This window comes from Thermobia domestica, chromosome 10, assembly GCF_964235325.1.
Source record: "Thermobia domestica chromosome 10, izTheDome1.hap1.1, whole genome shotgun sequence".
In the NCBI taxonomy this organism is placed as follows: Eukaryota; Metazoa; Arthropoda; class Insecta; order Zygentoma; family Lepismatidae; genus Thermobia; species Thermobia domestica.
This window is the reverse complement of record NC_137463.1, coordinates 238,439,118-238,464,545: the sequence shown is the minus strand read 5'-3', so window position 1 is coordinate 238,464,545 and position 25,428 is coordinate 238,439,118. Positions and strand designations below refer to the sequence as shown.

Genomic DNA, 25,428 nt, shown 5'->3' with positions numbered 1-25,428 from the left:
TAATAACCCTCAGTGCTTTTATCACCATGTTTTACATGTTTTCTATCATAGACCTATATTTTCTTTCATCGCACGAGCTTATTGAATTTTAGACATTACCGGGTGCAAAAAGACGTTTGCAGTATAATACACCCACTCCAATCTCTCTTTAATTTTAGCCAGTCTGCATGGTGGGATTGTCTATGAAATTGAAATGGCCGACACAAAACTCGCCTATCAGACGTTTGTGTTGCGCCCAGTGCATGGATGTAACGTATCCTTGTTTTATCATTTCTAATCCTATTCTTAACCGTTATTGACCGAATTGTGACACGTGAAACTTAAAAATGAATAAATTAATTTCCTAATTTTAATTGTGAAAGCTTTCCAGGTAGGATTGTTGTTAAGTTTCTAAAAAGCTTGTGTGCTCAGTCACATCATGTTTGGGTCGTGTGAAGAAAAAAGGATCCGAGAGAAGTAGGTGGTCATATATTTAATTGAATTTATTCGACACAGAGTACGCTCCATTATCGGATTGTTCTGTTACGGTGTACCTTCTGGTGTGCTAAAGCATTGTATTAGTCTGTTAATTTAGATAGTTACCACGGTGTCTGCTGATACTTGAAGTACTGATAATTTACTGGAAATTTGTGTCGATACTGGAAATCATTCTGCAATACTGGAGAAATGTAAAAGTTTGTTTTAAGACCCTTCAAGGGTAGCTCCATCGTCTGGGAGTGGGTGGCCAACCACAGAAATAAATCTGCTAGTTCGAGAAAGAAAGTAGAATATTATTTATCTTATTTCATATTCATTTAATGATTGTGAAGTGTCAAGCACATCTAAATGTGTGAGCATGAATTAAACATACTGCTCTTTGATGTTTGTAATTAATTGGTCTTCTATTTAACAGTGTTTCTGTACAAAATGTAAAGTAATAATAATAATAATAAAAGTAATACATATTACGCTGATCCGTGTGAGGAAAGGTTGGCTGTGGTGGGGGAGTGAAAGCCAACACATGAAATGATTAGTGGAAATTATGACATGTATTCTGCGAGAAATAACATTCAGAAAACATTTACTTTTCTGTTTTTTTCGATTTTAATCCGCTAGTTTCTCTACATTTTATAATTAGATTATTAAAGAAAGCCGTGATTTTTTTAAAACATATTTTACAAGCTGTTCTGTATCACAGCGTGCAGTCGCATGTGGCACTCACTTTTTTGTAGTTAATCGTAGAATACTGGAAATTATTGTATTAGGACGTTATAATAAATACTGGAAGTATCCAAATCAGCTCCAGTAGAACCATGGTTGCTGAAGTTTGGTCTCGCATACATGATTCAAAGCTGAAAATCATACTTTGTAAGATAAGATTAGATTTGCAGTTTTATCTAAACTAAGTTAGTAGAAATATTTTTTTAGAGAGAGAGAGGAATTGACGCATGTTATATATTAAAAATTGAAAAATTAAGTACTGGTCTAAATTGCATGCTAAGAGTTGTTATTATATACAGTTTCAGCCACTCTTTCTGTAGTTTCTCTCAACGAAATTGGCTTACTCGCATGAATATTAATTCACTTTTTACAAAAATATCTTGCACTTTTTAGTGCAAGGGTCATAAGTTTAAGTTCAACAACTTTGATTTATTGGTTCCTTTTCGTTCTTGAGGATTTTTTGTAGTGATTTACAAACAAAGCAGGGAAAACGTCTGTACTAACAGCTTGTGTGTAGACCTCAGCAGGAGTGCGTCTAAATATTCATGAATGCCTGAATTTTCAATGGGAACTCTCGCCTTCATTAGCAGTTTTATTTACATAGTACACACACACACACACACACACACTACTGTTTCAATCACATCTACTGGGTCCATTATATAATAATAATAATAATAATAAAACATTGCATGTATACTTACGCGTATCTTTCAACATTCTGAAAAGAAAAAATCATAAACCATACCATGCTTAATCATGAGTCAGTTTAGATCTTTTAGTAATTTTTTGTGGAGTAGCAAAAATAGAATTATGTCTGTACTAATATTTCCATTATTCAGTAGGTCAGTCATTGCTATTGCTAGTTAAAGATTTTTTATGTGGTCGATTTAAACTTGTGAAAAGTCCATTTGTGGTTAGTGGTAGGTTGCTTTGAGTGGTCCAATTCTGTTGAGAAATGCCACAGCAAGAGTTGTTGAAACAGATTGGAGCAATTTATGTGAGTACTTTCTTTTTGGTTATTACTAATTTTGGAGTAAAATAAATTTAATATACAGATTAACTGGTTGTATTTGCGTTCAGTGAATAACCAAAAAATAGAATCTTATTCGGTTGAAAGGCTGAAATACAAGAAAAAAAGTTTCGAATGTTCGATGTTCATAAGAGAATTTGACAATCAATTATTTGAGAAAACAAGTATCTGTTTTTGGTAACTTATTAATTATGCTTGTCAATATTACGTCTAAAACGCTGTCAAGTTGTTGTACGATATTATGTTCTCCCTCAACTTTGATGCTGCATTCATGTGAAATTTTGAAATTTCGTGCTTCGCTTTCTTTTACTTTAAATGATGTAAGTCACGAAAGTCCATATGTGTCGAATTTCCATATCTCAGAAGCACGGAAAACAAAAAAAAAACAAAAACAAAAAAAATGATTTGTTGCTTTATATCCACAAACCCAACTACAATTACTATTGAACTTTCTTGTAACTCTCCTGTCTTCACTTACTGACTTGAATTAAATCTATAAGTAGCGTTGGCCTGCCATTATTTTTAATTTTCACTTTCTTCTCGAAAGTTAAACGAGAGAAAGATGTTTCGTTGGGTTTCTGAACACGATTCATTTCGCTTTTTGCTAAGAACTTCAATGTAAGCAAGATATAGAATCTAAAAGTCACCAAGCAAGCCTTAAAAAAAGAAAATAAAGTCTTATTGGAAATAATTATGACGTAAGTATCAGATGTAAACACACTTTAATACACTACTTCAGATTTCACACCAATAAAACTTTCCCGTTCGACAAATTCCCACCTAACTTGGCAATACTGACTGCAGGAAGCGTGGCACGTTATCCTTAATACTTCTCCAAAGTAATACAACCGCGCATGTGCGGGAGCGTTCGCTCAAGTTGGTAGATGCCAATAGCTTACATAAAAACGTATTGGCTCCCCTCTTGCCTCCGTCCCTCTGATGTTTAGAACTTTCAGTGCTGATAGTCAAATCTCGTAAAGTACGAATCCTATTACATAGAAAAACGAAAAGGATTAACACTTCTTGGGTACGTGTCATAAACCCAATGTGATTAATGTCAAGAAGATTAATCTTAAGAAAACTATTTAAAAAAATAAAAATAAAATAAAACTAATTCTACATTCTCTAAGTAATAAAAATAGGTAGATAAATTATGTGGGTAAGCACATGCCAATACTCACGAACTGTTTCTGCCTTGAACTCTACTTAAACACTCATTCTCTCTTTTTCAGCGTATCAGTTGCCGAAGCTATATGCAAAACTGCACTACTGTGTTTCCTGCGCCATTCACTCAAAAGTCGTGAGAAATAGATCGAAGGCCGATAGACGTATCCGTACACCTCCAGTGAGGGCATTCCCGAGAGTAAGTAAAGTATTTGCTGTGAGAATTGTGTCCTATATGTTTTTGATAGCTGTCGTCTATTTTTACTTATTTGTTGGTGTTTTATGGGAGAAACCTAGTTGACACTTTTAAATCTTACACTACTAGTACGATAGCGTTACTTGTATTCAAAAGGAATTTTAGTGTAGAATTTGTTTTAATATGTATTACTCAGAAGGATAGCGCGTGGATTTTATAATAGCGGTAGTACGGTAGTAACGAAGTTAGTACCGTTTATAGACAATTAGGTACTAACTTGAGAAGTATATATATATATATATATATATATATATATAATCACCGGATAAAAAATTAGTCACCCCTCAGGAATTCGTGAACAGCAGTAATTAATAACGTGTAACACCACCTGGCTTCGGTTTGGAAGCGAGTCCACAAGGTTTTGCAGATATGTCACATCCAGTTGAAGCCACTCGTTCAGGATTTGATCGCGCAAATCCGCCAAACTGCGTGGATGCCGATTTCAGCGTTTTACCCGCTGTTCCATGTCCCACAGATTCTCGATGGGGTTTAAGTCTGGTGGCTTTGCAGGCCAATCTAGATGGAAGAGGGTTCGGGAGTGTTCATCATACCACGCACAAATTGTTCCAGCCCTATGAACGTTGCTGTTGTTGTCTTGAAAAAATAGGGGTCTCCACAGCATACTCATCATGAAGATATTGGCTAAAAGGCAACACTTGCTCATCCAGAATGTTCAAATACACATGCTGGTTCATTGTAGTGGTGACATCAGTAAGTAGGCCCAATTCATGATAAGAAAAACACCCCCAGAACATCACAGATCCACCTCCGGCTTGAACATGCCCTTGCACACATTCAGGATGAAAGGCTTCATGTGGCCTTCGGTGCATTCGACGACGTGCGTCATTGGAATACAAGCAAAAACGTGATTCGTCAGACCACATTACCTTCCACCTGGCCCATTGAAGACGCGCAGCTTTATATGCCTGTGTGAGCAATGGCCCCTTGCGAGGTGCCCGACTCCAAATATTCAATGCATGCAGTTCCCGTCGCAATGTTCTTTCGCTAACAGATTGTGATGGACCTGCATTCACTGTCTGCAGCAATTCCTGTCGGGTTTGGAACCGATTTTCATTCACAATCCGAGAAACGCGCCTCCGGTTCCTTTCAGTCATGAACTTCTTTCGACCACAATTGACTCCGTGTTTCGTGGCCGAGTGTATGACACCATTGCTTGTACACGCGTTGAATAGTTCGCTGCGAAACACCAACAAATCCAGCAACTTCCCTCACCGTATGGCCATGGGCACGGCCAAACACGATTGCCCCTTTTTGCCACTCTGTTAATCGTTACTTTTACCCATTTTGACGGACACTGCCCACTTGCAACACACTTGTCTCAGACTGAAGCTGCCTTATGGTTCCGTAGAGGCAGTGCGCGCACAGTTGTGCACGTGACTCGACTGCTGCGCCATCTGTACAGGCTTTACGATTCATCTCTCCTTCTGCACAAGGGTGACTAATTTTTTGTCCAATGAGCGTATATATGTATGTGTGTGTGTGTGATTTAGTCTTGGAAAAGAGTACTGTAGGAGTAAGACTCTGTAGCTCGTTTAGTGGGAAATGGGAGACAAAAATGATCTAAAATGATTGATATTAGTATCGAATCCATACTTTTTGGGGTCCGTGAGATGATTGATGACAGTTCCGGTTCCCTTTAAGTCCAGTTTCATCCTTCGTCAGGATAAGATTCCTTAGCACACGTAGGGGGAATAGGAGGGATAACGTTAAAAATGATCGAAAACGACCGATATGAGTATCGAATCCGTAATTTTCGGGTCGCTGATATTAACAGTAACACTTCTGATGGCGTTTAAGTCCATTCAGGCCTCCTTAGTACTCATGAAGGGGGACGGTGATGTAAAATTAATGAAAATGACCCATATTAATGTCATATCCATAGTTTTCGGATCCTGGTACTCCTTGGGGGGAGGGGGACGATGACTTGTAAAAATAATTAGAAATAATCAATATTAGTGTCGAGGTTATAGTTGTCGGGATCTCTGAGTCGATTGGTGACAGTTTTGGCGCCCATTAATTCCAAGGTCAGCCCCAAAATAAGGTAAGACCCCATATCACTCGTAGGAAGAGGGGAAGGGTAGACATAAATTGATCGAAAACTACCAATATTAGTGTTGAATCATTTATTTTCAGCGTTACTAAGTTAATTCATGGCCGTCCTGATGCCAGTTAAGACCAAATTTAGCCCCAAATGGAGGCAAGACTCTTAAGTCTCCTAGAGGGAGTTGGACAAGCAAACATGACAATCATTTAAAAAAAAAAAAAAACTACATTAGTGTCGAATCCAAAGTTTTCCTGAAACGCTGAAATGAATTATCCTAATGCCGTTTAAATCCATTGCTATCTGCAGAAGGTGGGGGTGGGAGAGGTGAAAAATAAAATATCAAAAATGGCTTGAGATTTGCGTGAAATTGATAGTGTGCCGGGTTGGGAAAATATCTAACTCGTTTGAAATTGCTTTCGGAAGTTCCATAGAACCCACTTCAAGCTGGGTTTTGTAGCCATATCAATTTGATTAAAGACACATTCTGTTAAAGTAGGGTGTTTTAATATTTATGCCAAAAGTAGAGTATCTTCTGTATTGTATCATTACACTTTTATTCAGATAAGTGTTCTAAGAAGGATTTCCCAGAAACCTATTTTCCCAGTGCGAAGGACGGGCATTTCACCTAGTCTCTTCTATAAAACAGACTGTTCCCCAAACTTATTTGGTAAGCCCCAGCCTCTGGAAACTTCAAAGATGGGACCACTTTTTTTTTTCTTCGAATTATTGAACAGTTCGTAATAATGGTTTTGTTATTCTTTCATGTGACTTACAGGTTTTGGGTTTGTTCTATAGGATTTAACTAGATCATATGTGCTAACAGAAATTAAATCTTTGTTCTCATACGAGAGAGTAGTTAAATGGAAAGACTGAGTCATGCAATTGTTAAAGTATTGTATATTTGCTCTATCTGTTCTTTTTGCAAGTAGCTTTGAGACTAGTGGATTTTTAATCGAGTTTCGTCGTGTAGTAAGAGCATGACACTCACGTTACCGAGAATTTATCTTAACTTACAAGCTGAAGGCAGAGTTTGGTAAGTGAACTTCGAGGCCATTTTTTGCGAGGTGGTAGTGCACATTTAAAGAGTTAATATAACAAACTAGGAGAGTGCAATGACCAAAAATAACGGAGAAAAACAGTCTTCAAGTTTTTTTGCTCGCCGCATATATCGTACGACGCACAAATTTACCAAGTGACGGTGTGGCAGAGTGAGTAAAGTCTGTAACTTATGTATAAAGTGTCCCGGGTTCGATTCCTGTTCGAGTCATACATTTTTTTCTTCAACCAATAAAGTAGGCATTTGTAACTATAAGTAAAATATTAATTCACCGTATGTCTACTCTGTATGAGGAATAAAACAATAGAAATTTTCAAATCACTTGTAAAATCTTTCAATGTTTCATGTTAACTGGTAAGTAAAATTTAATCTATTCCGTAAATATACTGATATCACGAGTTATATTATGGTTACTACCAGTGGCGTATTTAATTTTATTTCAGGGGGGGGGCACTTTGCCAACTTTAGTCCTGGAAGTGTGAAAATTCTCCATGATATTTAATTTACTTTAATATAGTAAATAAAATTTCGGGGGAGGTCTTAAGCCCTGAAGCGCCCCCTTAAATACGCCACTGGTTACTACAGTCGTTGTGTAATAAATGTTCTTGACGCTTCGTGTCTACATCTATTGACAGTTTCTGAATTACAAAGGAATTGAGGGGAAATTCCCTTTGCTAATACTGGATGTTGCTATAACCAAAGGAAATTTCATCCTCATTCCCCTTGTAATTCGCACACTGTCTACAGATGTAGACACGAAGCGTCAAGAACATTTTTTACACAACGACTGCGGTAACAATAATATTTACGGAATAGATTAAATTTTGTTCCTACCGTGGTTAACATGAAACATTGAAAGATTTTAAAAGTAATTTGAAAATTTCTATCGTTTATTCATTATAAACATATGGTGAATTAATATTTTACTTATAGTTACAAATGGCTACTTTATTAGTTGAAGCAAAAAAAAAAAGTGACGAACAGGAATCGAACCCGTACCCCTTTACTCATGAGTCAAAGATTTTCCTCACTTTGCCACGCCGACACTTGGTAAATTCGTGCGTCGTACAATATATGCAGCGAGTAGAAAACTTTAAGATTGTTTTTCTCCGTTATTTTTGGCCATTGCCCTCTCCCAGTTTGCAATATTAATTCTTTAAATGTGCACTACCAACTCGCAGAAAATGGCCCCGAAGTTCACTTACCAAAGTCTGCCTTCTTGTTAGTCATATCTATCCGAATTGTTGTGTAGAGGTGGGGAAAGTACTTTCGCTGAGTAAATTCCAATTGTGATGTCTCAAATGTTTTGAATTTTCTATTAGAAGGAAAACTACACTACTAAACAAGTCTCACTTGCAAATCGAACCCGAGTCTAGCTTACCATGCCGGAAGTCAGTGTTGAACCACTTACATTTCACGAATTGTACAACTATTGTGCTTGGGCAACCCAGTGTATACATTGCAGAACACGGTTAATGGTTACATTATGTACTTCATATCACAAATGCAGGAAATAGACGATTTTGTATCAAACCAATTCATCTATAGTTGAGAATTCAGTGATATACAATGTAAATGCTAGGTTGTTCAAGCACAACGGGAGTTGTACATAAGTTGAGCCCCAACTTCGAGGCAGATAGGATGTATAGCTTTTCAGAAAGCGGATTACGTAGCGTAGTGGTTACTGTATTAGCAGGACGTTATGTCGATGATGGGTTTCGATTTTCATTTGTTGTATTTTTTCTCCACTCTTTATATCATTGAATTCGCACCTATAGATGCACTGATGTGATGTAAAATCAGGTATTTCATCCGTTTCTTATATAGTGATAGCGTTGGTTGATTTTTCATTATTTTAAAAACAATTCAAGGTATTAAATGAAAATAGTGAGTTGTTGTATCTAAATAGAATATCTGCTTATTCCCTTGTATGAACGTCCCTGGACCATAGAAAAATCATCTCTAGGAGGTCCAGCCTAGTTTGACAATAATTATATGAATGCTTTTCATATATGTTGTACCACTAGTTCTTTACTGTGTGGACTTGTTAGCCTTTTGTGTCCCAGGTTACACCATGAAACGTCGTTTCAACACTGATTAACTGCTGCTATTTGCTATATAAAACTGCAGCTGATGCTTACCTAGGCCAGTAGACAGCAATGTGCTTAATGTTTGTGATGTTTCGTAGCAAATTGGTCTAAAGTCTATTCCTTACAAAATGTGTACCCTTTTCAGTCACCAAAGTTGTAAAAATATACACAACAGTGGTCTTTGGACTTCACTTGGAGTGTATGCTGTATGAAGTACGTGAAGATGCACACCCAAAAATAATTTATCTTTAGTCTTGAAACTAATACAAATGTTTCAAGATAAAACCATGTATAAAAGCAATAGCGCAAAATAATAATAATCTATAAAATCCTTTCGCATATATTTTATATGATAATGGAAATAACCGATTCTCTATCATACCAGTTCCTCTACAGTTGCTGTCTGCAATCTGCTATTTGCACCTTCTCAAAAGAAGAAAGTGCGTTATATTTCGATTTCCGTGCGATCTCCCAAAGTTTTTATTTACTGCTCTTTCGGAGTATTGTGTAAATTACTATACTGTTAATTTCCTAACTTTTCTCGCATTACTTATTTTAATTTACTTCATGAAACAGTCAGAAGTTTATTGAAATAAATAAATAACAAAGCCACTAGACTGGAGGACTCGAAACTAATTAAGTTGTCAGTCTCACAGCTATCTTCCTTATCTCTGTTTAGTTACTCTATTTCTGAAATTCCTTCCAATCAGTATTCTACTATTTTTAAAAGTAACCCAATAATGATGTATATTTCAGTTGGGAGATCAGACAGTTCAATGTTTTTATGTAAAATTCCATCAATATTCTCTTCCAATTTATACAGTGAGAGACAGAGTTCAAGCAGATCCTTCGTTCTCCGAAAGAGAAGTACCGGTATTGGTCAATTCGAGTATCATTATATATAAGGACCATGTTTTTCAGGATGCTTCCAATTCGTAACCCAATATTAGATCGAGGTCAGATTCCAAACTTTTCAAATGGAAAAGGTTCGTGTAGGGTATGACAGTGAAAAATAATAATAATAATAATAATAATCTGAGTGTACTTAATTTATCATCATTTGAGTGTTGTTGAATACTTCACTGAACAGAACTTGCAGTATTAATCAAATCATTACATGGCAAGCTTACAGAACGAGCACTGTAGTATGTATGTGCTTAGCCATAGGTGTCGACTTTCGGGAGGCAGGACACTTTTGTCCCACCACCCCCACCCCCTACGCAAATATAATTCAGTCGATGAAAAATTAACAAAGAGGAGGAAGAATTTCTGTCGTAAACTTCGTCGTGTCTTTAATTCAACATTAGGAACAGCCTTCGTATTCGATAGAAAACGTCATTTGAAAACTAATAGAGCACTGAAGCTTCAACCAACACGTGGTAGCAATGATATGACAAGTGAAGATCAATGTGGTGCGCAAACTTGCAGTAAAGTTACCAAATTTTGAACTTGAATTTGTTGTAATGCCCTTAAGGCTGTGAATTTAGCACCAGAGCGGATGCAGTTTACCGAGATATGGGGAAGAGGGCCCTCATCAAGCAGTTGATAGAAAACGGCTGAATATGATATGTGTATTCATTGCCCCCCCCCCCCCCAATATTTTCAAGTCGGCACCTATGTGTTCAGCTACAGGATAGATTCATTTTACGTGTTGTTTATTATGTGTAAGACTTAACTGTATATGCTTGAACCAATTGAGTTGCTCGCGCCGGAAAGTCGAGCGAAATGTCAAGGCTGCAAAATGCGTTGTTGAATATGTGTATGTCCCAGATCTCCATACTGTACATCATCGCCTTAAGATACTCCAGTAGTCCTCATCGTGGTCTAGTGCCTAGCACGTACACCTTTGGAGCAGGTCGTCCTGATTTCGATTTTCGGTAATGCAGCATTGCAAAATTTGAACACATTACAATGAGTCAGTCCGGTTTAAACTGTAGAACCATGTCTTATATAGTCTCAGTGCTCAAAAAGGGACGTTAAATTTCTACAAACAAAACAAAAGTAAAGAGTGTGATGTGAAGTTTTCTAGGTGACCATTTCCACCGGATCCCGGTGGCCAGGGAGTTGCATATTGAGCCAGTCACGAACCAGCATACCATAGTGCGTATTCCCATTCTGTTAGAAGTAACAGAGAAAGACAAATGAAATCTACAGTTCTACTTCCCGTGGTTATGCCCTTCAGGCCAAAGAAGACGAATGAGTAATGAAAGTGAGAGATTATGAAATAGTGAAATAAGAATGTGCGAGAAAACTGGAGAACACACACAACACACTTTCTACCACAGAGATATGACCGGGGATCCCCGTACCAGAGGTTAACACTGTTTATCACTGTCACCGTGCCTACCTACCAAAAGAAGACTATCTTTGGTTAGCAGTGGATACCGTTTTAAGGTGAATGAGCGTCTTCTATTCCACTTCACAACAATTTTGTCAGAACCAACGCTTTCGGAGGTGGTCGTCCAGTGGGGGTAATGGTTACTCCAATACATGAGATTCTGAGGTTAATCTCCTCATTAAAGAAACAACTCATATCCTTAGGAAACTATGGGTCTAAAGCAGGGATGCAAATAAGCAACAAAATTTTACTCACCCAAGAATAAAGCTACTAGCACACATCCCACAATAGAAATAATTTACTTACCTTCGATATGGTATTAAATACTCGCCCGGTTATTTTCATCCCTGGTCTAAAGCGTAGCTGCAGGACTCCATACTTTTGTCAGGATCGTTGCTCGAAAGGTTGGATTTTAAATGTTTGCTACTTACGTGCTTGCAGAATCCGTGCAATTAGTGTCTGGCTGACACCTGGTTGTACTGAGCAGGCGACGTGTATTGCACGTTGGATATTTTTGTGAATGTTGGCAATACTACTGTAGATGTTCCACTGCCGGCAGTAATTTTAGACCCACACTGCAAGGCTTATTCACAGCATTCACGGAATTTGACTATAAACCATGCTTTCTGAAGCTAGTAGACCACGTAGATAGCGGTTGTTAAAATCAGCAATTATGACATGGCAAGTTTTTTTCCCCCAAACATGCAAATCTCTCGTTAATGTTAGTAACTTTGAAGTGACAGTAGGTATGTAAAATCTGATTGCATAACTTGAAGGGGGCTTTGTAGGATTATTTAATACCTCAGATGGCCCCTTTCAATTTGAAATATTTGACCACGACCCAATATGGAGGATTTTAGGAGAATGACCGACACCTTCGTTCGAGGCGGGGGAGGGGTTCTGAATTTGTTATTCATTAAGATGAAATAATGTAAATAATTGTGAATGGAATATATGCGATTTTTTTACTGTATTGTAATGTAAAAAGTAGTTGTTACAAAATCTAAAAAAATAAATTATCAGAGGAATCAGAATATACACTTCCGTTAATTTCTAGTGAAATTCGTACCGTTTTATTGTTTCCAAAGTAATTACTAACAGAAGGCAAATTCAAAGTTTGAAGAGCATTTTGTTTTGAACTGCTATAAGGTACATGTTACATCGTCGTAATATTGGTTGCTTGGTTTGGAGTCTTAACATGAGCTCCGAACCAACTACTTGGTTCTCACCAGAAGTAGGACCCAGATCTCCCGTACCAAAGATGCTCAAGCTAATCTGATCAAAACGAGAGAGCTTTTCGCATCGTGTTTCTAACATTCTTTTTTTTTTTTTTTTTTTTTTTTTTCTGCTTTACAATTGATTAGGAGAATAAGTGTGTGAATTTCACTTGGAATTACTGAAGATTTTGAAACGTCATTGTATTAATATGCAATTCCATCGGCAATAATTTTAATTTGCGTATTTTATTCTGTAAAATGTCAATATCTCTTCGTGTATTTATGTAAATAATTCTCAGAATAATTTTATTTGCAGGCTTTTACAGGTACACCTTCTGGTGCCGCTTAAAAGGATGACTATTGTTGCATGCGAAATAAGAACATTAATGCCTCATCATCTTTAAATTTGCAGTTTTCCTTCATCCAGCATCATTTGATTTTGTGTTTAAAATGACATATCAACTATCCTTGGTGGATAAAGTTATTTATTTTCTTTTTCTAAGCATTGTACAAGGTTATTGTACTTAAAGGCTGTGATTGTGTTTTTTAAGTTTTGTATTTCTAATATATTTTCACTCAAAGGTAATATTGGCGATGGAATTCATGGTTTGGTTAGTGTTTGTGCTGGTTAGATATGAAATATAAGGAACATACGTATAAATAAATATTCGTGTTTGGCATTGCAAGAGCTATTTTGTTAATCTTGGCTATTTATTAGTAATAGCTTTATTGCAGTCGAGAATAAACCAGACAGTTCAAGCTTTATAAGCATTATCAGTGAAGTATTCTTTTAGTTTGTCTTCCCTCGTTCTATAAAGAAAGGAACAATGTAGTAGCCATTCATAATTTTAATTCCCAAATAATCGCAATTCCGGCTTTCCCAGTAGTCTGTCACGGATAATACGAGGGGGAGTCAAATGAAAACCATAATTATTTTTTAAAATATTATTTATTGGTCACACAGGGTACAGAAGTAAATCACTTTTCAACATAGTCCCCTCCTCGTTCAATGCAAGTCCGCCAGCGCTTCGGAAGAGCCTGAATACCTGCAGAAAAAAAGTCTTTTGGGCGACGGCGCAACCACTCGTGCACCGCGTTGCGTACCTCTTCTGGAGAACATCATTCACAATAGGATGTGCCGATCCATGACTCATGTGTACACATGCTGCAATTTCGTCTATTGTCACACGGCGGTTTTCCAAAACGGCTGCAATGGTCTCTGGAGTCACTACGCGCCGAGCTTGGCCGGGGCGTGGAGCATCGGCCACAGACGTAAACACCATTTGCAAATTTCCGGCACTAGATTTGTGGCTGTGACAAACACGCATCTCCATACTGAACCTTCATTTGCCTAAAAATGTCAATCGGTTTCACACCTTCACTTCGCAAAAACCGAATCACAGAACGCTGCTCCTCGCTGGTGCATGTGGCTAGTGGGGCTGCCATTTTGGAACTGTTGTTACGACGGTGTTGGTGCATCTGCCGGCTGCTGCCACCTAGGAGACATCCGGCATACTATCGTAAACAAGCATGCCAACTTACAGTTCACTGGCGCCATATGCGGATTTTTATTTCTACTTTTATGGTTTTCAGTTGACTTACCCTCGTAAAAGATCAGTTAAAGCAATAAAAATATCAAGAACAAAGAGAGATTAAATCTCCAGGGAAATACGGCGCAGTAACACTGTTCTAGGAAGTAACTTATGTCAAGTTATAATGTGACTTATTATGGAATGGAGAGAAAAGTGAAGTTTGGCAAGCGAAGGCTATCATTGTCTGCAGTTATTATTTAATCAAGAGCTCTTACCTCTGGTGCATGGGGTCCCTGGTTGGATACCCGGCCGAGTAAGTTTGTGGTGGACCACATCGTGTCCGTGGGTTTTCTCGGGGTATTCCCGTTTCCTCCCACTTTCTCCTTCCACCAGTTCTTCCATCATTCACTTGCTTAAATCATCGTCTCCCTTAGCCTAACAGGCATAAACGTGGGATGTTAAACGAAGATTTCGTTTCATTTTTTATTTAATCAACCTTTGTTTTGTTGGCAAAGATTTATGACATTTTTTTAAGAGGGCAAACTTTTCTTAAATCAAAGTCCGCTCTATGGATTTAATTCCTAGCTCCAGTTGAAGTTTATGAGTCCATAACATTGTGCTCCTATTAACTGTATTGTTAGTGATGCAGAAACTGTATCCAGTTCCAAACCTCTTGAAGCACTGAGAGCAAAGGCAATGTAATAAATATTATAGACACTTTGGAGCCAAAAATGAAACTCAAGTTCTTTCTCTTTCTAAATTGCCAAAATCTAACATTGATAAAACATGATTGTTTAACGAATGGGAGGCAATGATTAGAAAGTATCTCCTAAAACTCTTATTATAAGTGGTTATGCCAAAAGGTTAACATTTACCATTTGACAAACGAATAGTTAGTTATATTATTGGACAAGGCGTTTCTGCACTGTTCGACCTCTGTTAATCTGTTCATTTTTATATTCTTGATGTTCTTGTTGGTTTTACTAGTACTTTTGTGTTCCGTGATCAGGGCTCCAGGAGAAAGTCGAAATAAGTATGTGTAACAATTACTCGGGGAATAAATTTAAAACTGAATGACATATTTCTAGTAGTGCATCCCCATAACGGAAGTAAATGGATGATTTAATTATAGTTCAGTTCTGCTGGTAAAAATTTCAAATCTTAATAATACATAAAATGCAATACTAACATTTCTGTTGATTGAAGCAAGGAAATGCAGTTACACAAAAAACTGGATACGTCTCTGGTGGGGATTCTAATCCGGATCTCTCTGTAAGCGGGTTGATCCAAGCCTGAGCTACTAATAACACGAGCAGCTTAGTTCTTTCCTCTAGGCCATCGTTTCTCACATTGTAATCCTCTTGCATGGAGTATTAGTCCAAAAAAAGGAATTAAAAATGAAGTAGATTGCTTATTATACGAGGGGGGAGTCAAATGAAAACCATAATTATTTTTTTAAATGTTATTTATTCACACAGGGTACAGAAGTAAATCACTTTTCTACATAGTCCCCTTCTCGTTCAATGCAAGTCCGCCAGCGCTTCGGAAGAGCCTGAATACCTGCAGAAAAAAGTCTTTTGGGCGACGGCGCAACCACTCGTGCACCGCGTTGCGTACCTCTTCATCGGAGTGGAACTTCCTGCCGCCCATTGCTTCTTTGAGCGGACCACTCCTTGCTCGCTCGCTTTGTTTCAGGCTGATGGTAATGCACCCATGTTTCGTCACCAGTGACGATTCGTGACAGGAAGGAAGGGGGGGGGGCGGTGGCTCAGTGGTAGAGCGTTCACCTCTGGTGCTTGGGGTCCCGGGTTCGATCCCAGCCCCCGCCAAGTGAACTTTGTGGTGGACAAACACCGTGCTCGTGGGTTTTCTCGGGGTTCTCCCGTTTCCTCCCACTTTCTTCATTCCACCATTTAACTCATCTCTCATCATCACCGTCTCCTTTAGCCTAACCGGCATAACCGTGGGACGTAAAACTCAAAGATTTCATTTCATTTCGTGACAGAAAGGCATTACCGTCACGTTCAGCACGCCACAAAAGGTCTTCGCACGCATCAACACGTCGCTGTTTCAGTTCAGGCGTCAGTTGTCGGGGCACCCATCTTGCAGACACCTTATGAAACTGGAGAACATCATTCACAATATGATGTGCCGATCCATGACTCATGTGTACACATGCTGCAATTTCGTCTATTGTGTCACGGCGGTTTTCCAAAACGATAGCTTCAACGGCTACAATGGTCTCTGGAGTCACTACGCGCCGAGCCTGGCCGGGGCGTGGAGCATCGGCCACAGACGTAACACCATTTGCAAATTTCCGGCACCATTCATAGATTTGTGGCTGTGACAAACACGCATCTCCATACTGAACCTTCATTCGCCTAAAAATGTCAATCGGTTTCACACCTTCACTTCGCAAAAACCGAATCACAGAACGCTGCTCCTCGCTGGTGCATGTGGCTAGTGGGGCTGCCATTTTGGAACTGTTGTTGCGCCGGTGTTTGTGCATCTGCCGGCTGCTGCCACCTAGTAGACATCCGGCACACTATCGTAAACAGGCATGCCAACTTACAGCTCACTGGCGCGATATGCGGATTTTTATTTCTACTGTTATGGTTTTCAGTTGACTTACCCTCGTATACTGCAATTGAGAATCCCAGACCGGTATAGACTATAGAATTTAATAAATAATTCAATACTCTCGATAGCTTTCAGTTATTATTTAAAAAAAAAAAAAAGTTTCAATGCGAAACTACGGTCAACTTCCAAACTAGGTAAATTCAATACAGAAATAAGCAATGCATGTAAAACTACCTGAATAAGGAAATAAGACCAAAAATAGAACATGTTCATCAGACGCTGAATCCATATCAAAAAGTCATTGCTGGTTGTATCTCTTACTGCTTTTGCTCTACGGACATAATATTACAACAGAAGTGCTAATTAATGCCTTATCACTTCTAGTTGCAATAGAGGAATAAAACTAGAGGTGAAATTCTTGAGGTACTGAATCCATATATACAGGGTTATCATAGATGATTTATTCATTTTGAAAAGGATATATTTTCAAAAGTAGTACGCGTACGTACTTGAAAGATATATATGAAAAGAACCACAAACACACAATACAACCTCTATAAATGTCAAGTGTGTGCCTCTTTGGTGACACGACACGTCCAGACGACGTCTTCTTCCTTGCTTTCCCTCCATTTTCGACAAGTACTAAACTAGTAATGCCACGCCCGATCTTAAAGATAATAGACTCGTGCTGCTACCTGGAATATACAAGACAAACTTGGTGAGTTTCTGGTTCTTTTCATATATCTTTCATGTATGTTCGTGTAATACTGTTGAAAATATTAGCCTTTTCAAAACGAATGAATTACTCATGCTAACCCTGTATATGTTATTCTTCTTTTTAACTGCTTATTGCTGTCTGGTTTTGTTTTATTCATTATATGATCAATGTTGTAACAGAAAATCGTAACTTTTCACCACTGTCTGTGAAACTCATGGTACCTGAATCAGTATCAAAGAAAACCGCCTTTTGATGTATCTTATAGTTCCTGTTGTATGAAAAAAAAAAAAAAAAAAAAAGAGTATTAAGACCAGAAATACTATTATATTTCAACCACTTCTGGTTTTGGTAGACTGTTGAGAGTAATGGTGGTATGGTATGAGGCAGAATCTGAATCATTTGCATAAAATCACTTCGCGCCATCTATTACCGTTTTTGTTATATGGAGACGAACGTTGAAATCGGGAATATTAGTAAATTCGAACCAAGTCTGGTTTCGGTAGTGTGTTGCTAATAGTTATGATACATTGTCTTGAGACGATGAATCGTTTGCAAAAACGTTTCGCGCTATTTGGTACCGTTTTTATTCTATGACAATAAACGTTGGAACTGAAACTGATGTATTTGAACCCTTTCCGGTTTGAATAACTGAGGAGATGGAACCTAATCTTGGGACGCTAAATCAATTGAAAAAGAAAAAAAAAACTTCTCAATATCTCTTACCGTTTTTTGTTCTATGATACCTGTCGATAAATTGACGGAGAGGCATAACTGTACTATGACTTCTAACACTTACGCATAGCATAGTTTGAAAGTTTAAAAAAGCTAATATTTTTTTCTGTTAATACCAAAATAAAATTCAAGGAATTTTAATTTGTACTATTTACAAAATATAATTATTTTGGTCTAGTGGTTTATCCTCAAAACAAACACACACACACACAGACAAAAAGATTGCTTTCGAGGGGAATGAGAGTAAAATGATCCATAGAGCGTTCTGACTGATAAAACTGGCCGCCACTTGAAAGTTGAGTTGATTTTAACGTCCCGTTCAGCAGCAAGGCTATATGAGGTATGGACCAACTGATTAACGTGGAATCCGAACTACATGAGCTCCCGCCAGGAATCGAACCCGGGTCTTCCACGCTAGAGACACGTACTTGAAAGATGAGAAATGCTACTCAACCACTACTACTGATAATTTACAGCAGTCCAAGACGATGAATACTCGCCTGAGGAGCATGGCGTTTTGTCAGCAGCAAGAGTTTGCAGAAACAATGAAAACCCAGAAAAGGTAGTCATGTCGCTGGAGGGTAAAGTGGATAAAACAAGTGCCTGATAAACTGGGAATCGCCCTAGTAGCCCAGAATTTTGCTTGTAGTTACGTCGTTACAATGTACCTTTTGGCAAAGAGCACTTGAATTCGTTTAATCTCTTTTAATGGTCTTTAGTCCGGCTCCGAAAACTACGCTAAATGGAGAACGTCTGGGAATGCGTTTAATAAAAAGATTTATCCATCCACGGAAAGTGCAATATATTTTTAATCATCTTCAGATATTTTTAGAACTGAATAGTTATTGAAAATCAGGTGAAGGGTAAAATGAGACAGAAGTATTACGTAAAATTAAATTAAGTGAAACATTTAAGTTTTAGTCCCACGATTATGCCGGCTAGGCTCAAGGAGACAGTGATGATGAGAGATGAATGAACAAAGTGGGAAGAAACAGAACAACACTGAGAAAACCCATGCACAAAGGGGAACTCTCTACCACTGAGCCACCGCAGCCCCAATTGAAGCATTAAAAAACCACTAACTACATTGTATTTTATAGTTCAAGGAATGATATAAAGTGTATTTGAAGCCGTATACGCATGCGACAAGGATAAGAGCATGAACAAAACAGAATTTCATGTCTACATATTTCTACGCTATAAAATCATTGTCTTTTACACCTTTCTCAATATCTAGCAGACAGTGAACGCTATACCGGTCGAATATTGTTACGCCGATCAAAATATGAAACAAGATGATTAGTTTTTAAGCTTCCCTAATTCATAAATAAAAGTTTTTGTAGTAAATTGCTGTATAATTTGTGATTTTGTCAAAACAATCAAGATCGGAATATTCCAACACCATGGTTCATGAAGATCATTGCATGAGTTGGCAGAATTCCCTTCATTTTGCCGTAGTACGGGCATTTAATTTTTCTCAGCAGCGTATGGAAATTCCGTGCACTTTTTAATAGATATATTACATGTAGTTATAAAATGGTTATTTCCTTCATTTGACAAAATTTTCTTTCCTTTTACTGCTGATAATGGTAGCCGTGTCCTGCTATTGGAAATATTGCAAGAAACACCTCGTTCCTTTTTATAAAAGCGTAAGAGTAATTAAAAGCGCTGTAAACAAACGAAAAAGAAAAGTGTAATGTGAAGAGCATAACATTCAAAGACGTAATACTGCGTAATATCTTCTAAGATTGTTCGATAGCTGAGAAAGCACCGTAACGTAATCGTACCTTGTAGTAATGCAACGCAAAAACACATTTTCAATGCAACACAGATTTTTTTAGCTCCCCAGTACAGGTAGCAACAGACAGAATTTCTGTTGGTGTTATGCTGTAGGCCTCATGGTATCTGTGGATTGGTTAGAAATAGTAAGTTTTAGATTTAAATGAATTAATTATCTGAATTTCAAAAACATCGCTACTACAAGATGTGATCAAAATATGTGATAAATGAATTTTTAGCAGCAGCTTCTGTTGCTACAACCATTTGATGTAATTGGTCCGGTAGTCTTATCCCTTGAGACAGACAACGTCAAGTTGGAACACGTTCTGACTTGTCAGTCAGCGTCTAGGACCGCTAGAGTGAGGCCTGTGTTGTTGTTGTTCTGTTTACCGTGTTGTTGCGCATCATAGATTTCTAACAACGCGTGAACATTAAGTTATGTTTCAAGTCGCAAGAAAAGTGCCAAAGAAACTCGTAAAATGTTGAAATTAGTGTATTGCGGCAATGCTGTAACTCTCAAGACTGTTTACAAGTGGTATGTGTGATTTAAAAGCCAAAATGAGTCGGCAGAAGACGAGCAACGTTCGGAACGTTCATTAACCTCAAAAACAGAAGAAAACGTGCAAAAAGTGGCAAAAATTGGTCGTTTGAACAGGCGAATAACTATTCGAGAGCTTTGCAAAGGACATCTCGTACGGGTTCGTACAAAGCATTTTAACCACCGATTTGGAAACGAGTAACTGTAAAATTTGTTCCCCGACTTCAGCTGTTAAACAGAGTTTTTGGCCTAAGAAAATATTCCTGGTTATCCGCATCCGCCGTACTTCCAGATATAACATAAGGCGACTTCTTGCTCTTCCCAAAAATTAAAACTGTGCTTAAAGAAAAGCATTTGGACACCATTCCTGACATTGAGAGAACCACGACAGAGCAGCTGAACGCCCTTCCAAAAGAAGTCTTCCAGAATGCTTCCAGTCATGAATTCAGCATTGGTATAAGTGCATTGCTAGCCAAGAACTGTACTTTGAAGTAGATTAAATCAAATTCCATGTAAGCTTATTGCTTTGTTTCTAATGAAATTATTCACCGTATTTATTATTATTATTATCATACTTCGTATTTTAAATGTCTATTTGTGTGTTTATATTGTGTGTTGGTTGAAAATGTTCGCTAAACTTAACCAACAACAGTAAAAATAATTAATAAAAAAAAAAGTAAGGAAAAGAATTGGAATCTAGGAACTAATACTTTCGAAAAAACTTTATTTTTTACTTGTCCTGCCTTAGATATATCCCTTAACTAAGCTACCGTAAATTCCAAATCCATCCTAGCATTGGTTCAAATGAAGCCATGTAAACAAAAAACAAAAAAAAAAAAAAAAAAATCTTTCTGGGTATATGATTAGCATAATCGCCTTTTGCTTCGAAAACTGGTTCATTTCACGGTTGAAACTCAAGCCGTAGACCAACGCTTTTCTCGAATTCGATACTGAACTCCTCATTAACAATAACAAATACTTAGTCTAAGTACAAAATTGAACTGGAAGTTACTTAGAAATTATTACTTACAAAATAACGAGGAGTCTAAAGGGTAGAAGACTGATATTAGTAAGGTATAAATATCTTGGAAGAATTGATCTGTTGTAGGAAATAGCTTCAGATAATCTATCCATTCCATTGATATTGGATCTGAAAATCCACACACATTCTTTCAACAACTTTCAATCCACGGGTACTTCATATCCAAGTGTTGGAACTTTTCAGTGCAGTTGCAACATCTTGTTTTATATACATTTAAATAAATTTTAAAAAGGTGGAGTTTGCTACATTATAATGTACCACTCTCTTGCAAGATCAATGAAGGAGATTGAAATGAAAACGGCAGCAAAAAAAAAAAAAAAAAAAAAAGTTTAAAAATTACCACACAAAAGTGGCAAATTCTTATGATATCTGTGTCATTTTCATTTCAGCACGTGCTATAATTATTGAAACTATTTAATATGTAATACAATTTTTGACATTATAACAAGCTGAGATATAATTTTATGATCACTAAAGTTTACATCATCGTGCCATACTTTTGACTTTTTTATTAATAAATAAATCATGTAAATTTCTATGAAGTAGTGACTATGTAAAACTGGGCATTGTTTCTGCTGCTGCTGGGGGCGTTGACTGATAGTCTGTTTGAACGTTGATTTTAACTTACTATTAAATGCTTCCTGATTTTTAAGTTTTCGCAACACTCAAAGGGACCGCAGGACGCTGTTGAGAACCACTGATACAGTCGACGAGGCCTTATGGCTGGGAATTTAGATTTATAACCCAGGTTTGAGAAGAAGAAAAATACAATTTGAAAATATGAAGCATCTCGTTACTTCTATCAAACTATTTCGGTGTATATTTTCGATTGGATATGTAATGCTTGCAGTATAATGAATAAGGTCGAAATTAGATTCTGTATTGGAAGGCATTACACTAATTTTTGCGTAATACGAGAAAGTAAGGAACCATAAGATAATTTACTCTGGAAGAGGATTACACAGTGGAATAGATAAAATTGGTACATTGTAGTGGAGTGGTGGCAAAGGAATAAATACAAGAGAAGATGATCGAACATTCATCCGGAAAAAAAAAAAAAGTTTTCATACATCCTTTTAATAACATAACTAATCCACGATAAATACCTTTTGTGCAGTTCGATTAGACACGTTGGATACTTGAATACAGTTTATATAGAATACTTGTTTTAAAAGAAAATGATATATCGTTTTCTACCGAAAGAGGCATTAATCGCTACAAAGAGCAAACTCTCACGTCGTCTTCAGAAGTATGTAGCACTCGTCGTTAAACACTTGGCACTAGCCAAAGTCTTTTCTACAATATACATGAATTCATTTGCATATGTTCATGCGTTTCATGTTACATCTAGAAACCTCAACTATCAGATGTCATATTAGTATCTTATGTAATAATAATGGGTCATATTCCAAAACTACATTGCATGTGATAATATCCATGTTCAGGGGGGGGGAAATCCACGATTAATGCCTATATTGGTAGAGAAAAGCCACAACTGTCCAAACAAAGCAGAAAAGGTTGAGAATATTAAATTTCTTTCTATCTTACCTTTTTCCTCATAGTATTTGGGCAACCCTATGTAAAAATCGTGTGTAGTATCACAAACTTTCTTCTGAATACGGAAATTATAATTACACATTAGCCAAACTCTTAGTATGAGGCTAATCATACTTAAAATTGTTTCTGGATATGATCCAGTATGTTTACTGTACTTCATATGTTTTATGCCACAATTCCTGCTGAGCCATAATTTTTTAGTGTAAATTTTGATTAATGTGGGGAATCACACATTATTATTTACTAATCATATGATTCTGAGACAAATATAAAAATACTGATCAAATTTATTTATGCGATTAATAATTGATAAATTTACATTAAAACTAATTCGAACCAATGTTTGTGAGTAATTTACTTTCAACAGATTATGAAAGAAAATCACATCACACACATAATCATTTACAAAATAAGGGTGCTTGAGACAAATTACTAATCGATTGCTTAGGTTTATAAGGACACTTTCAGGTCAGTTTTGGTTTGCAGGCAGCAGAAATAGGACGAATGGTATATTTTCACGTTTTAAAAAATGTGTTTACAAGGAGAGTAATTGAGTTGCTTGTTTACTTTCAGGATATGGGAATGCGTCAACAAGGTCAAGGCGTCCGGAAGTAATTTTATGATTATGATCATCAGAATTGTAATAAAATAAATACAGAAAACACAATGTCGCTTATTCTTTTTTAAATTATTCTTACCTTCCTCATTTTTTCCTTTTGTTTCTTTGGTGATGGTCTGTGTCATCTTACTGAGACTCGTAAAAGTAATGGTAGAAATAACCACACGTAGTTTCTTCGAATATTCTGTTACCATAATAACGCTATGCAAACAGTGGAGTTGTTTCACCGTCTTCCACCATTCATCCTTATTCATTTTAACGTTAAAATCACTGCATTACAGGATTATAGATAGTATTCAGTGACGAAGGTGATTGGGATCTAGATTTGCATCTGAAGATACAAAAACCGCAGTTGAGATCACGAAAATGTTCTGAAAGAAAGAAAATATATTTCTCTGTTTCAAACTATTTCATTATTAATTTGACACTATCATATTTTCATTTGAACATCAATTCACTTAAGTGTCTATTATCCACGTGTGCAATTTGGTTACAAAGTACCAGTGGATTGACTGACTGTTGTCGTGGGCTACATGAAGCCATGTAAAAACATTTTCTGCCTAAAAATGACAGTCTAATACAGTTTATGGCGTGCATATCAGAAAAAAGTAGGTGAGAAATCTTACTGTACGATTGTAATTTTCCATCATACATACAGTGTAATTGAAATTTCTTTTCATTTTTTCGTATGTAAATTTGAAAGATTTTTTGGGATAAAGAAACCGTGCAATACCAGTTTAGGTGTGTACATACATTAATGATGTATTCACTTTCATCAGGAATTTCACCCTTATTACCTTGGAAAGTGTTTCTTAAGCCTATGTTCATTATTTTTTGGCGGGCTTATTTTTGCACGTAGAAGATTGAAATTTTGCACAAAGATTCAGTCTTCCGAATAGTATTTAGCAGATTTTTTTTCAGATTTCTATGTTAGCAGAAGGGGAGCAAAAGGGTTATTTAAAAAAAAAAAATCTTTTTTTCCACTACTCTTATGCCTCATATACATGATGGAGACACGTAAATGGTATCGGCTGAAAAGCATAATAGATCCTTGATCCTAGGGTAATTAGGGATGTCTCAGGGAATTTTTAGATAATATCCTTCTGTATACGGGAATATGGGACATTGTCGGTATATTATTTTTTTGGCGGGCTTACTTTTGTACCTAGAAGATTGAAATTGTGCACAGACATTTTTCTCAGATTTCTGCGTTAAAACAGGGAGTCCAGAGGGGTCAAAAGTTGAAAAGGATATTGTTTTACCAAAATAATCCCCTTTTTCGGGATTTTTCCGCCTTAGATACATTATGGAGGCATGTGAATGGTACCGCCTGAAAGGCAGTTCCATTCTGAAGAGAATGATTGGCGGATTATAATCCTAGGGTAAATACAGGTCTCGGGAGTTTTTTTGAGATCAGGGTCTTTTGCGATAATCAGCCGAGTGCACAAACGAAGTTTAAACGTGGTTCCCGGACTTTTGTTGCACCATTGAAAATCGAAGTTCAGTAAACCTCGTTTAATTAAACTTCGGTCAATTTGTAAAATCGACTCTGATTGGTTGTCGTCTTTTGTCTTTAACCTTCGTTTAACAAGGTGACAAATGAAGAAAGCATACGGCGTGCCGGGGTTTTCGACTTTCGAGATTGCGTGCATCTCGAGTGGACACAACATCAAAGAATGAACTAATAAATTATACCTGTAATGAAATAAAAGAGTGATCCTTGGTGTTGCAATATTGGTAGTAGATTTTAGATTAAATTGTAGCGTGTAGTTTCACTATACGGATCCATAGTATAAGTAGTAGTACTAGTACTAGTAGGAAAGGGTTAGAAGTCCCTCAGGGGTTTGTTAGGTTTTGTTCGCGGTGCAGTTTTACTATGCGGATACACAGATTGTAAAATGTATAGAAAAA

The 25,428-nt window shown here is 37.1% G+C and overlaps 1 protein-coding gene across 2 annotated transcripts in view; it reads left to right on the top strand.

The window, feature by feature from the left end:
• RpS26 (ribosomal protein S26) overlaps nt 1–23,565 on the top strand; it is a 35,386-nt gene extending 11,821 nt beyond the window's left edge. The window contains exons 3-4 of one of the 2 annotated variants that reach the window (XM_081729396.1): nt 3,466–3,596; nt 23,472–23,565. In XM_081729396.1, coding sequence (XP_081585522.1) covers nt 3,466–3,596; nt 23,472–23,513 — 173 coding nt within the window. In that variant the 3' untranslated portion in view covers nt 23,514–23,565. Of the gene's footprint in view, nt 1–3,465; nt 3,597–12,736 lie in introns of both variants that reach the window. The other variant, XM_081729397.1, reaches the window with a different exon arrangement.
• The last annotated feature ends 1,863 nt before the right edge of the window (nt 23,566–25,428 follow it).